Source organism: Amblyraja radiata, chromosome 1 (genome assembly GCF_010909765.2).
Source record: "Amblyraja radiata isolate CabotCenter1 chromosome 1, sAmbRad1.1.pri, whole genome shotgun sequence".
In the NCBI taxonomy this organism is placed as follows: domain Eukaryota; kingdom Metazoa; phylum Chordata; class Chondrichthyes; order Rajiformes; family Rajidae; genus Amblyraja; species Amblyraja radiata.
The window spans coordinates 191,031,380-191,047,057 of NC_045956.1; the positions used below are offsets into that span (position 1 = coordinate 191,031,380).

The 15,678-nt window shown below is 46.3% G+C and overlaps 1 protein-coding gene across 1 annotated transcript in view; it reads right to left on the reverse strand.

Moving 5' to 3' along the window:
- The window catches only part of fbxo41 (F-box protein 41), a 59,592-nt gene that overhangs the window by 25,356 nt on the left and 18,558 nt on the right, over positions 1-15,678 (reverse strand). The window contains exons 3-6 of the mRNA XM_033036411.1: positions 12,515-12,594; positions 9,514-9,875; positions 7,038-7,279; positions 2,192-2,307 (exon numbers count right to left, since the gene is read on the reverse strand). Coding sequence (XP_032892302.1) covers positions 2,192-2,307; positions 7,038-7,279; positions 9,514-9,875; positions 12,515-12,594 — 800 coding nt within the window. The remainder of the gene's footprint in view (positions 1-2,191; positions 2,308-7,037; positions 7,280-9,513; positions 9,876-12,514; positions 12,595-15,678) is intronic.

Here is a 15,678-nt window from a genome sequence, read left to right on the forward strand (position 1 = left end):
CAAAAGTCTTTTAAATGCTACTAATGTGTGTTTCAACCACCAATCCCAGCAGTGTGGTCCTTAAAGCCATGCCCTATAGTTTGTCCTATCCTGGGCAAAGGATTCAGACTGTCTGTACAACAAGCTGAGTCGCTATGGTTGAGGCAGGCACTACTACATTTAAAAGACATTGCACAGGTATTTGGACAGGAAAGGTTTAGAGGGGTATGGGGCAAAAGCGGATAAGAGGGTTTAGCATTGATGAGGCACGGGGTCGACATGGGCAAGTTGGGCAGAAGGGCCTGTTTTCATGCTATGACTTTATTACAAGAGAAGCTGGTTGAATGAGATCAATGGAACCAGTTTAATTTATTCCCCAAAGTGTGAGCATTGTAAATGCTTCAGACGTGCAAAGAAGCAGGAAGAAATCGATGAGGAAGAAACGCTGAATCCATTTCCATAAATCCATGCTGACTGTGCTCAATCCTATTTTTAGAGGCGAGAGTGTTGAACTTAAATATGTACAACCACAAAATTCTTACTTGCAGTAGCATAACACGTCTGTAAATACAGTACTCATGGATAATATAATTTAAAAAGCTTTAATAAGTAAACCTCAATAAGCAAATACAATAAGGCTCAGACAGAGTGGATGGAGAGTGGGAATCCAAGCTCAGGAATCCAAGCGGTCAACTCTGTGTATTTCTCCTTTGTTTTTCTTGTGGAGAAAGACAGGAGGATGGAGGAACTTGGGGCAGTCATTGGAGTGGAACACTGGAGTGCTTTCAGAGTAGTCAGTTACGGTCGAGGAAATCCTGATGCGTATGAAGGTAGACAAATCTCCTGGGTCTGAACAGATATATCCGAGGACACTGTGGGAAGCCAGAGGAGAATTTGCAGGGGCCATCACAGAGATTTATGAGTCGTCCTTAAATACAGGAGAGGTGCTGGAAGACTGGAGGGTGGCAAATGTTGTGCCTCCTATTCAGGGAAAATGCTGGCAACTACAGGCCGGTGAGCTTAACATCAGTAGTCGGAGGCTTGCCAGAGTATTCTGAGGGTAGCATATACAGGCATCTAGATGGTCAGGGGCTGATTAGGGATAGTCAGCATTGTTCTGTACGTGGGAGGTCGTGTCTCACAAATCTGATTGAGATTTTTGATGATGTGACCAAAAAGATTGATAAAGGTAGAGCTGTAGATAATAGACAATAGACAATAGGTGCAGGAGTAGGCCATTCTGCCCTTCGAGCCAGTACCGCCATTCAATGTGATAATGGCTGATCATCCACAATCAGTACCCCGTTCCTGCCTTCTCCCCATATCCCTTAACTCCGCTATCCCTAAGAGCTCTATCTAACTCCCTCTTGAAAGCATCCAGAGAACCTGCCTCCACCGCCCTCTGAGGCAGACAATTCCACACACTCACAACTCTCTGTGAGAAAATGTTTTTCCTCATCTCTGTTCTAAATGGCTTACCCCTTATTCTTAAACTATGGACCCTGGTTCTGGACTCCCCCAACATCGGGAACATGTTTCCTGCCTCATGTTGTATCCGTGGACTTCAGCAAGGCATTCGGCAAGGCTCTGCATAGTAGGGTGCTCTGGAAGGTTGTAGAGTCATACAGTGATACAGTGTGGAAACAGGCCCTTCGGCCAACCTGCCCACACCAGCCAACATGTCCCAGCTACACTAGTCCCACCTGCTTGCGTTTGGTCCATATCCCTCCAAACCTACCTCCTCTGGCAGCTTGTTCCAAACACCCACCATCCTTTGTGTGAAGAAGTTACCCCTCAGATTCCTATTAAATCTTTTCCCCTTCACCTTAAACCTCTGGTCCTCGATTCCCCTACTCTGGGCAGGAGACACTGTGTGTCTACCCGATCTATTCATCTCATGATTTTACACACCTCAATAAGATCTCCCCTCATCCTCCAGCGCTCCAATTTCACCAGCATAGGGATTTGGGAGTGCAGCTACAGTTCCTTGAAAGTGGCGTCACAGGTAGATAAGGTGATCAAAAGGCGTTTGTCATATTAGCCTTCATTATGATCATGGCTGATCGTCCCCAATCAATAAGAGTCAGAGTATTGAGTATAGAGGTTGGGAGGTCATGTTGCAGTTGTATAAGACGTTGGTCACACACTAGGTGTGTTGGTCAACTAACAGACAATGCAGCAAATGCTTGGTAAAGTAGGAGATAATGCTCACTGTATGCTTTTGAGATATTCCTCCTTGCTCTCCTTCTTCCCCTTTGGCCGGGGTTTGATGCTTTGCAGAGTGAGCGAATGGGTCTGGGTACACCACTGGGAAAGGGTCACCATGAACTGAAACACACAATATCCTGCCGTCACACGATGGAAACACAAACAGCTTTCACCTGTATACATGAAGAAAGGGTTGCAAGACTTACCCAGGCATACTCCAAATCAAGTACTGAGAATATCCTAGTTAATAATAAATTCTAGCGTAAATAAAAGATTGGCTTGACTTTTTTGGGTTGTGAATAAACTGAAGTTTTATAATTCCGTACTGTAGATGAGCTGTGGTAATAGGAAGCCTGCATGCCAAGCTGTTTTGATAGCCCAAGTAAAAGACCATTAACAATAGTGGGAGAGGATATGTTTCCTGGGGACTTCCTGGGTAAACAGAAATCTCCTGGCTGCTACTGATATTGATCTGAATTGCAAATGTTGGGCTTTTGACTAAGTTCCTGTTGTTTCAAAGTTTGTGATCAACAGTTTGTGATCGATATGACCATAGATGACAAGTATTGTAGTATTAGTGACAAGTATACTTTGAATGGGTTCAGCCTGTGATGGGTGTGTGTTAAACGTCATTGCTGCAACTCTGTATAAACATGTGACTACGTTTCCAAGATACTATAAAAGATGCTGTATGTCTTCATTCATTAGAGTGGTGGCTCAGGGAGAGTTAAGTGTCTGTTGCATACTTGACTCTGCATACCTGACACTCTCACCGGCTGATGATCAGTAAAGCTTGTGTTGATTTACCTAACCTATTGTGAATTGTCTGTCTTTAAGAAATGAACCTTAACAGTACAACTTTCAAACCCTTCCTTTATCTATTATGGCCAACTCCCATGGCTTGACCTTTCTTCAGGGTATCTGAGGCAGTTCCTATTTCTCTGCAGCTTCACATATAACCTGTAACTGGCTTGTGGGCTTGGAGTGTAGATTGGATAGGCAGGGATTGTTTATGGAGCCGAGGAGACCGAGGGGTGGCCTCATAGAGATGATGAGTCACAGACTCGAGCCTATATTATCCATTGTACCCGTCTAAATATTTCTTAAACATTGTGATTGTACCTGCTTCAACTACCACCTCTGGCAGCTCATTCCATACACCCACCATCTTCTGTGTAAAAAAAAAGATGCCCCTCAGGTTACTACTAAATCTTTCCCCCCTCATCTTAATCTTATGTCTTCTGGTTCTCGATTCCCGATCTATCCATAGAAACATAGAAAATAGGTGCAGGAGGAGGCCATTCGGCCCTTCGAGTCAGCACCGCCATTCATTGTGATCATGGCTAATCGTCCCCTATCAACAACTCGTGCTTGCCTTCTCCCCATATCCCTTGATTCCACTAGCACCTAGAGCTCTATCTAACTCTCTCTTAAATCCATCCAATGATTTGGCCTCCACTGCCCTCTGTGGCAGGGAATTCCACAAATTCACAACTCTCTGGGTGAAATTTTATTTTTCTCACCTCAGTCTTAAATGGCCTCCCCTTTATTCTAAGACTGTGGCCCCTGGTTCTGGACTCGCCCAACATTGGGAACATTTTTCCTGCATCTAGCTTGTCCAGTCCTTTTATAATTTTATATGTTTCTATAACCTCAGTCTAATTGTTATTAGCAACCACTTTCTGTTATTTGCACTACCAGTTTATTTATTCATGTGTGTATATATTTATATCATGGTATATGGACACATTTATCTGTTTTGTAGTAAATGCCTACTATTTTCTGTGTGCTTAAGCAAAGCAAGAATTTCATTGTCCTATACAGGGACACATGACAATAAAACTCACTTGAACTTGAACACTTGAACCTCATCTAAACTCCAGTGAATACAAGCCTAGTCTTTTCAATCTTTCCTCATATGACAGTTCCGCCATCCCAAGGATCAATCTCGTGAACCTACGCTGCACTGCCTCAATCACAAGGATGTCCTTCTTCAAATTCCTCTCATGATTTTGTATACCTCTATAAGATCACCTCTCATCCACCTGCACTCCAAGAAATAAAGTTCTAGCCTGCTCAAACTCTCCTTCTAGCACAGGCCCTCTGGTCTTGGCAACATCCTTGTAAAATTTCTCTGCACTCTTTCCAACTTGACAACATCTTTTCTATAACATGGTGCCCAGAGCTGAACACAAAACTCTAAAGGTGTCCTCATCAATATTGTGTACAACTGTAACATGACCTCCCAACCTCTACACTCAATATTCTGACTGATGAAGGTCAATGTGCCAAAAGCCTTTTTGCTCACCCTATCTACCTGTAACACCACTTTCAAGGAACTATGTACCTGCACTCCTAGATCCCTCTGTCAGAGCCCAACTATTCACTGTGTAGGTCCCCCCCATTAGACTTCCCAAAATAAAACACTTCATATTTCTCTGTATTAAATTCCATCAACCATTCTTCTGGCCAACCGATCAAGTTCCTGCAGCACTTTTTGATAACCATCTTCACCATCTACAATGTCACCCATTTTAGTGTCAATAGAGTAAATGAGAGGCATGAATGAGGTCAACGTACAAGCATATGCCATAACCACTTTTATATTTGGACTGATACGTATATGGATAGGAATAGACAATCGACAATAGGTGCAGTAGGCCATTCGGCCCTTCGAGCCAGCACCGCCATTCAATGTGATCATGGCTGATCATCCCCAATCAGTACCCCGTTCCTGCCTTCTCCCCATATCCCCTGACTCCGCCTTCTTTAAGAGCCCTATCTAGATCTCTCTTGAAAGTATCCAGAGAACCCGCCTCCACCGCCCTCTGAGGCAGAGAATTCCACAGACTCACCACTCTCTGTGTAACGAAGTGTTTCCTCGTCTCTGTTCTAAATGGCTTACTCCTTATTCATGAACTGTGACCCCCTGGTTCTGGATTCCCCCAACATCGGGAACATGTTTCCTGCCTCTGGCGTGTCCAAGCCCTTAATAATCTTATATGTTTCAATAAGATCCTTATGATTGAATAAGAATGTTTTACAGAGCTATGGAACCAAATGGAACCAGACCCATATGCCAACATGGTCAGTATGGACAAGGTGGGCTGAAGGGCCTGATTCCATGATGTAGTTTGGTGTAGAGATACAGCCTGGAAACAGGCCCTTCAGCTCACCAAGTCGACACTGAACATTGATCACCCATGCACTCGTTGTATGTTATCCCAGTTTTACATCCTGTACACTAGGGACAATCTGCAGAAGCCATAGAACCTACCAAGCTGTGCGGTTACTGAGTATTACTGATTATTCATTCATTGTATTATTGATTCGTGCATTTGTGTTATTGCATTAGTGGCCTGTAGAGCTGTAGCAAGCTAGAAATTAATTGTTCTCTTTCGGGTATATTTGGTAATTAAAATCTATGACTCTTAACTCTCTTGACAATTTTGCTTTTTCCACAAATTCTGTATTTATTCAAACTGAATGAAGAAAAGTCTTGTAGCAAATTGTGGACCCAGCCCAGACCATCACACACACCAACCTATTGACTCAATTTATACCTCACACGGCCTAGGCAAGGCCAGCAGCATAATCAAGGGCAAGTCACACCGTGGCCATTCCCACTTCTCCCCTCTCCTAGCGGGCAAAAGGTGTGGAGGTGCGAAAACACATTCCTCCAGATTCAGGGACTGCTTCCACCCAGCTGTTATCAGGCAACTGAACCATCCCACCACAACCAGAGGGCAGTACTGAACTACTATCTATCTCATTGGTGACCCTCAGACTATCCTTGATTGGACTTTGCTGGCTTTACCTTGCACGAAATGTTATTTCCATATCATGTATCTGTACACTGTAAATAGCTTGGTTGTAATCATGTATAGTCTTTCTGCTGACTGGTCAGCATGCAACAAAAGCTTTTCAATCTACCTCGGCACACATGACAATAAACTGAACTGAGGCTGAAATGTGTGGAGTACGTCTAGCTGAGCTAATCCCCCCTTAACCGGAAGTACTCGATGGACCCTCACCCCGGAATCCTTCTCGGGAGCCGGTCCCACACAACCTGAGCTGCCTATCCTCAACACCTTTCATCTCCCTCCGAGACGCAGGGGGGCTCTCCTGCACTTCCTCGCCCTGGACCACCTGCCTGGACACAAAGTGGCTGTAGGAGTTGTCTTTTGATCACGATTCCCCCCCCCCCCCCCCCCCCCCCAGTGGGGGTCCCTCTACGCAGGGCTTCTCCCCCTCTACATCGGGGACCTAGGTTGGAGGGTACTGCACTGAGGAGTCCCATGGAACCAATTTGTGAGCAGGTTTAGACTGGCCAGCCCCCGCTTTGCACTTCTGTGGGCTGGAAGAGTCCGTGTTCCTTGTCTACATGGAGTGACTGAGGTTTCAGGCCCTGTTTGAATATTTGAAGGGGCTGCTCCTTCCGCTCTGACTCCACTTCATCCCACCAGCCTCACCGTTGGCCACTCAAAGCACAGGAGAGTGGGTAGAACAGAAGATGTTCTTCTTGGTTTGCTCCTGCTCAAGCTGGCCAAGCTGGCCATCGGTGGGTCATGGTGCCAGGCGGATGCCCACTGCGTACCCCTTTTGCAGGGTTACATCCGTGTCCAGGTGTCCATTGAGAAAGGACACGTGCTGTCCACAGGCACTGTGGGGATCAACTCTATCCTGGATCAGGATTGTAACATCCTCAGTTGATATTTAATCATAACAATATTTGGTGATTTTTGTGTGATGGTAATGGGTGTTGATATTGTTTGTTTAGTCATTTAGTTTTGATGATAAAACCGACGTACGGAGGACGTACGCAGGATACAAGCTGACACGTGTCATACCTTAGAGGACACTCTGGCATTCTCCAACAGAACTCTGGTCCAGACGGCCGGATGTCTGGCCACGTACTTCCAATCCCGACACACCTCAGCCGTTTGCAACAATGTCTTGGTGTCCAGGTACGTAAAGATACAGAAGAGGGCGGCTCGCATCTTCAACACCTCAGGACTAATGACTTCGTTGGACAGTGAGGGGCTGCCCTTATGATGCTTGGCCGTTTTGTAACTAACTGCTTTGGCATTACCTACGGACAAATCAAAGAATACTAATCAAAGATACGTCAATAACTTTCAAAGTTCAAACAAACTAAGTCAATCTATCACTCAATGTCATAGACAATAGGTGCAGGAGTAGGCCATTCGGCCCTTCGAGCCAGCAATGTGATCATGGCTGATCATCCACAATCAGTATCCCGTTCCTGCCTTCTCCCCATATCCCCTGATTCCGCTATTTTTAAGCCCTATCTAGCTCTCTCTTTTGAAAGTATCCAGAGAACCGGCCTCCACTGAGGCAGTAATCCAGTCTAATTTAGCAGCATCATTTCAGTTCAGCTCATAATTTATTGTCATGTGTACCTAGGTACAGCGACAAGCTTTAGGCAAGGGAATTGTATACATTGAAGATACAAGAATGCAGCAGAGGAAGAGACCCTTCAGCCCACTACATCAAGACTATCTCATCTCCCTGCACGTAATTCATATCCTCCTTTCCCTGCCTTCTTCTTATCAAGACCACACACAAGATTAGAAGTTGTTCAGCCAGAGCTGAACACACTTCCCGGCATCTGCACACAATGGTGTCTGTCTTGTCGCTTCTTGTGCGTGGTGGTGGAAAGATTGGTGGAAACAGGGCTGTGACGTGAACGTTCTTTCCTTGATCCCCTTTCCCTGCCTATCCAGAAGCATCTTAAATGGCACTATCATATCATATCAGTAGGTCAGGCAGCATCTGTGGAGGGAATAGACAGACGATGAATGATCAGACTGAAGACCCAATCTGAAACATCATCTTCTACTTCCTCCACAGAAGCTGCCTGACCAGCTGAGTTCCTTCAGTTCCTTGAGTTTTCCTCAAAATATGTCAGCATCCCTTCGCCCCTAAAGGAATGCAGTACTGGAATACCTGTCCAAGAGCAGGAGCATCCCAGTGAGCCACAGCCATATCCCATATCTGGGCTTGCTTGGCCGGCACTGACCGGGAGCCCACCCGGAATATCCACTGAGTCATGCGGTGGGACACAGACACACACGGTAGGACACAGACAGACACGGTGGGACACAGACACACACGGTGGGACACAGACACACACGGTGGGACACAGACACACACGGTGGGACACAGACACACACGGTGGGACACAGACACACACGGTGGGACACACGGCTAGACGCACAGACACGGTGGGACACAGACAGACACGGTGGGACACACGGCTAGATGCAGACATACACGGTGGGGCACACGGCTAGACGCAGACACGGCGGGACGCAGAGAGACGCGGTGGGATGCAGAGAGACGCGGTGGGCCTGGGCCTGTGGAGGGGAAGTCCCCGAGCCTGACCTGTTTGACCCTGTAGACTGGAGTACGGAAGTGGAGGGAGCTGGTGATGGGGCTCGTGAGTAACACGTCGGGAGGAGAGGGAGCTGGGCTCTTACGTCCCGTGCCCGCAAGGTTGGCTGCGGGAGGCACCCCCAGGGGCACAACGATGGTCGCTGAACGATTCAGGGGCTCGCTCTTTAACACCGAGTGTCTGGGATTGGAAATGGCCCCAAATCTGGAGACTGGCTGTGTCTTGCACATATGGCAATGAAGCCCGATTGAATGACTCACTCACTCACTCACTCAACATGGATAGCTGTGATCAAAGAGAGTGCATCATTACCTTTCCAAGGACACTGAACACTAATGGGCCTGTCCCACTTAGGCGAGTTTTTGGGCGACTACATGCGACTGCCACAAAATTCTCAACATGTTGAAAAATGTTTGGTGACAGTGACGACAATTTTTACTGTCGTAGGTTGTTGCCAGGTGTCGTAGGGGACTTCCATTAAGCCTAGTCCATGGCAGTCACCTACATAGAAACATAGAAAATAGGTGCAGGATTAGGCCATTCGGCCCTTCGAGCCTGCACCTCCATTCAATATGATCATGGCTGATCATCCAACTCAGTATCCTGTACCTGCCTTCGCTCCATACCCCCTGATCCCTTTAGCCACAAGGGCCACATCTAACTCCCTCTTAAATATAGCCAATGAACTGGCCTCAACTACCTTCTGTGGCAAAGAGTTCCAGAGATTCACCACTCTCTGTGTGAAAAATGTTTTTCTCATCTCGGTCCTAAAGGATTTCCCCCTTATCCTTAAACTGTGACCCCTTGTTCTGGACCTAGACACAGAGTGGCCTAAGTGGGACAGCCCCACAAGTGGTGGCCACACAGCTCTGACCACACACCAGTGATGAGTGAGGTGCAACACTTACTTGTACTAAGGCGATACGCCCTGCCACAGTTGGATCCAAACTTGTGTGGCTCGCTTGAGCATTTACTCTCTTGCTCCCACACATCCACCTCGGATTCAGTTGTCCTGGACCCTGCGTCAGACACATCCCCTTCTTCTCCCTCCGTGCTGTTGCGATATGGCCTGCGATGCCAGTTTTCCACCGCCTGCCTGCGTAGCGCTGAGTTCCGTGACATGGGGTCCCTGCTGCACTTGCTCTCTGCATTACGCATCTGTTTGTATTGATAGTTGTGCTCTGGACTCTGCTCCAGGCACTGCACCTCAACAGATGGCATGAAGCTGTCACTGTCGTAGCATCGTGACGCGTGGCCAGGGGGCTTGGGTCTAAACGCAGCAACACAAATGTGAAAAAAGCAAGGTTCACAAATCTCCCTGGCTCAGGAGAAGTTTCATATTTTAATTATATCCGTACTGCTACTTAGACATAGAAACATAGAAAAATTGATGCAGGAGCAGGCCATTCGGCCCTTCAAGCCAGCACCGCCATTCAATATGATCATGGCTGATCTAAAATCAGTACCCTGTTACTGCTTTCTCCCCATATCCCTTGATTCCTTTAGCCCTAAGAGCTAAATCTAACTATCTCTTGAAAACATCCAATGAATTGGCCTCCACTGCCTTCTGAGGGAGTGAATTCCACAAATTCACACCTCTCTGGTTGAAAAAGATTTTTCCTCATCTCAGTCCTAAATGGCTTACCCCTTATTCTTAAACTGTGACCCCTGGTTCTGGACTCCCCCAACACCGGGCACATTTTTTCTGCATCTAGCCTGTCCAGTCCTTTAAGAATTTTATATGTTTCTATAAGATACCCTCTCATCCTAAATTCCAGTGTATACATGCCCAGTCGACCCATTCTTTCATCATATGTCAGTCGCGCCATCCTGGGAATTAACCTGGTGAACCTATGCTGCACTCCCTCAATAGCAATAATGTCCTTCCTCAAATTAGGAGACAAAACTTGCATACAATACTCCAGGTTGGTCTCACCAGGGCCCTGTACAACTTTGAAACATAGAAACATGGAAAATAGGTGCAGGAGGAGGCCATTTGGCCCTTTGAGCCTGCACCGCCATTCATTGTGATCATGGCTGATCACCCACAATCAGTAACTCGTGCCTGACTTCTCCCCATATCCCCTGATTCTGCTAGCCCCTAGAATTCTATCTAACTCTCTTTTAAATTCATCCAGTAAATTGGCCTCCACTGCCTTCTGTGGAAAAACATTCCACAGATTCACAACTCTCTGGGTGAAAAAGTTTTTTTTATCATCTCAGTTTTAGATGACCTCCCCTTTATTCTTAGACTGTGCCCCTTGGTTCTGGACTCCCCCAACATTGGGAACATTTTTCCTGCATCTAGCTTGTTCAGTCCTTGTGCACTCCCTCAATAGCAAGGATGTCCTCCTCAAATTAGGAGACCAAAATTGCACACAATACTCCAGATGTGGTCTCACTAGGGCCCTGTACAACTGCAGAAGGACCTCTTCACTCCTAAACTCAAATATTCTCGTTATGAAGGCCAACATGCCATTAGCTTTCTTCACTGCCTGCTGTACCTGCATGTTCACTTTCAGTGACTGGTGTTCAAGGACACCCAGGTCTCATTGCACTTCCCTTTTTCCTAATCTGACACCATTGAGATAATAATCTGCCTCCTTGTTCTTGTCACCAAAGTGGATAACCTCTCATTTATCCACATTATACTGCATATGCCATGCATCTGCCCACTCTCATTCAACCTGTCCAAGTCACCCTGCAACCTCCTAGCATCCTCTTCACTGCCACCCAGCTCTGCAAATTTGCTAGTGTTACTTTTAATTCCATCATCTAAATCATTAATATATATTGTAAATAGTTGTAGAGCAGAGGGATCTAGGAGTACAGATAAAAATATATCACAGGGAAACATGGTAGTCAATAAGGTCTTTGGTACATTGGCCTTTACCCACCAGGGTATTGAGTATTAAAGATGGGAGAATGTGTTGGAAGGAACTGCAGATGCTGGTTTATACTGAAGATAGATACAAAGTGCTGAAGTAACAGCTAGTCAGGCAGCATCTCTAGAGACAAAGGATGGGTGACATTTCGGGTCAGAACCCTTCTTCAGCTGCAGCCTGGGGCTCCATTAGATTGGGTGGTGCTGCAAGAATCCAAGCTCACTGGTCAAATGAGGCTTCGAGCGGTACAGAGTGGTGGAGGAGGATGTCCACAACATTGAGTGGCCAGGCCAATACCCGCCATTGTGACCCAGTGTCACGGACAGGACAATGGGCATTCATGGCCAAGTGAAGACTCAACGCTTTTAACAACTTTGAAACATGGCCATTCACAATATACAGATACAGGATAAGGAAATAACGTTCAGTGCAAGGTCAAGCCAGCAAAGTCTCATCAAGGACATGCCGAGGGTCATCTAAGAAGTAGATAGGAGTTCAGAATTGCTCTATGGCTGTGGTGGGATGGTTCAGTTGCTTGATAACAGCTGGGAAGAAACTGTCCATGAATCTGGAGGTGTGCGTTTTCACACTTCTGTACCTTTTGCCCGATGGGAGAGGGGAGAAGAGGGAATGGCCAGGGGCGTGATTGGTCCTTGATTATGCTGCTGGCCTGGCCGAGGCAGCGTGAGGTGTAGATGGAGTCAATGGAAGGGAGGTTGGTTTGTGTGATGGTCTGGGCTGCGTCCACAATTCGCTGTAATTTATTGCGGTCCTGGATGGAGCTGTTTCCCAAACCATGCTGTGATGCATCCCGATAAATGCTTTCTATGGTGCATCTGTAGAAGTTGGTGAGAGTTGTAGAGAACATGCTCAACTTCCTGAGCCTTCTATGGAAGTAGAGGTGTTGATAATGACAAAGAGGCTTTGTCATGAGTCATCAAATGTACTTCTCACTCCCCAGTTGCTACTACACCTGCTTGGCTTGTTTAGTTGAATTATGAACTCATTTCTCGGTTTGTCATACCTGATATTTGGCAATGACTGCTGCTCAGACACAGGCACATTGCCGCGAGAGATTCCACTTGGGGACGCATACCTTTCTCCCTGGATAACAAAAAAATGGAATTCAAAATTAGAAACAATCTAACCCAGTCACAGGCAAACATTTAGGAGCATAGAAAATAGATGCAGGAGTAAGCAGTTTGGCCCGACCAACAGCACCATTCAATATGATCATGGCTGATCATACAAAGTCAGTACCCCGTTCCTGCCTTCTCCACATATCCCTTGAATCCGTTAGCCCTCAGAGCTAACTTTCTCTTGAAAACATCCAGTGAATTGGGCTCCACTGCCTTCTGAGGCAGAGAATTCCACAGATTCACAACTCTCTGGGGTGGGGGAGAGTTTTCCCTCATCTCAGTCCTAAATGGCCTGCCACTTATTCTAAAACTGTGACCCCTGGTTCTGGACTCCTCCGACATCGGGAATATTTTTCCCACGTTTAGCCTGTCCAAACCCCCAAGAATTTTACATTTCTATAACATCTCCTTTCATCCTTCTAAATTCCAGTGAATACAAGCCCAGTCGACCCATTCTTTCATCATATGTCAGTCCCGCCATCCCGGGAATTAACCTGGTGAACCTACGCTGCACTCCCTCAATAGCAATAATGTCCTTCCTCAAATTAGGAGACCAAAACTGCACACAATATTCCAGGTGTGGTCTCACTAGGGCCCTGTACAACTGCAGTAGGCCCTCCTTGCTCCTAAACTCAAATCCGCTCGCAATGAAGGCCAACATGCCATTAGCTTTCTTCACTGCCTGCTGTACCTGCATGCTTACTTTCAGTGACTGATGTACAAGCACACCCAGGTCTCGTTGCACCTCCCCTTTTCCTTATCTGACATCATTCTTGTTCTTGCCACCAAAGTGGATAACCTCAAATTTATCCACATTTAACTGCATCTGCCATGCATCTGCCCACTCACCCAACCTATCCAAGTCACCCTGCGGTCTCATAGCATCCTCCTCGCAGTTCACACTGCCACCCAGTTTGTGTATACCACAAACCTGGAGATGTTAAATTGTTCATATATATCGTAAATAACTGGGGTCCCAGCACTGAACCTAGCGGCACCCCACTAGTCACTGTCTGCCATTCTGAAAAGGACCCGTTAATTCCAACTCTTTGCTTCCTGTCTGCCAACCAGTTCTCTATCCATGTCAATACCCTACCCCCAGTGCCATGTGTTCTAATTTTGCACACTAATCTCTTGTTTGGGACCTTATCAAAGACTTTCTGAAAGTCCAGATACACTACATCCACTGTCTCTCCTTCATCCATTTTACTTGTTAAATCCTCAAACAATTCCAGATGATTAGTCAAGCAGGATTTGCCCTTCATAGATCCACGCTGACTTGGACCAATCCTTTTACTACTATCCAAATGTGCCCTTTAATAATTGACTCCAGCATCTTCCCCACCACCGATGTCAGTCTAACTAGTTTATAATTCCCTGTTTTCTTCCTTGAAAAGTGGGATAACATTAGCTACCCTCCAATCCACAGGAACTGATCCTGAATCTATAGAACATAGGAAGATGATCACCATTGCATCCACGATTTCTAGAGCCACCTCCTGGAGTACTCTGGGATGCAGACCATCAGGCCCTGGGGATTTATCTGCGGATTGTGGATTTATGTGGATTGATTTTACTTTTTCAGAATTTGAACATCACGGTAAAAGCCAATTGATCATAGAACATAGAACAGTTCATAAAGAACATAAGGTACAGGACCTTCAGCCCACAATGTCCATGGTGAACATGATGCTAAGATAACCTCTTATCTGCCTGCATGGAATCTACATGCCCCATGTGCCCATCCAAAGGTGTGTTAATGCCGTTGCCATTTCCACCACCTTGACCACCCAAAAGCTCCTTCCAGCCTCTCATCAACCTCTGTGTAAACAGAGCCCGCACATCTTTCTCAGCCTTCGCCCTCTCACCCAACAGCTGTCCTCCAAGATACTTCCACCCAGGAAAAACTGGTCAGACTGTTAACCCTATCAATCCCTCTCACAATTGTATTCACTCCCTCAACATGCAGTGTTGCAGCAGTCCAAGTCTGCCCTCTCTCACCCTGTAGTTGATGCCCACTAATCCAAGCAACATTCTGGGAAACATCCTCTACACCCTTTCCAGAGTCTTCACATCCTTCCTGTAATGGGGCGACCAGAACTGCACATAATACTCCAAACACGGCCTGACCAACGTCCTGTAGAGCTGCATCATGACTTGTAGAAACAAGCAACAGCAGATGGTTTCAGTTGAGTTTATTGTCACGTGTACCGAGGTACAGTGAAAGGCTTTTGTGGCGTGCTATAAAGATGATTACAGTCGAGCCATTTACAGTGTAAAGATACAGGATAAAGAGAATAACATTTAATGCAAGGTAAAGCCATAGAAACATAGAAAATAGGTGCAGGAGTAGCACCGCCATTCAATATGATCATGGCTGATCATCCAACTCAGTATCCTGTACCTGCCTTCTCTCCATACCCCCTGATCCCTTTAGCCGCAAGGGCCACATCTAACTCACTCTTAAATATAGCCAATGAACTGGCCTCAACTACCTTCTGTGGCAGAGAATTCCAGAGATTCACCACTCTCTGTGTGAAAAATGTTTTTCTCAGTAACATCCAAGTACAGATTGGTCATCAATTAGGTAAATAATAGTTCAGGACTGCTCTCTAGTTGTGGTAGGATGGTTCAGTTGCCTAATTACAGCCGGGAAGAAACTGTCCCTGAATCTGGAGGTGTGCGTTTTCACACTTCTGTACCTTTTGCCTGATGGGAGAGGGGAGAAGAAGGAGCGACTTGTCTTTGATGATACTGCTGGCCTTGCGGAGGCAGCGCGAGGTATAAATAGAGTCAACGGAAGTGAGGTTGGTTTGTGTGATAGGCTGGGCTGCGTCCACAATTTGCTGCAATGTCTTGTGGTCTTGGATGGAGATTGGACTGCATCTTGATTCAAGCTTTCTATGGCGCATCTATAGACGTTGGTGAGAGTTGTAGGAGACATGCCAAACTTCCTAAGCCTCAGAAGGTAGAGGCGTTGGTGTGCTTTCGTGGTCGTTGCTTCAATATGGGTGGTCCAGGAGAAAATATTGACTCCTACGTAGGCGCC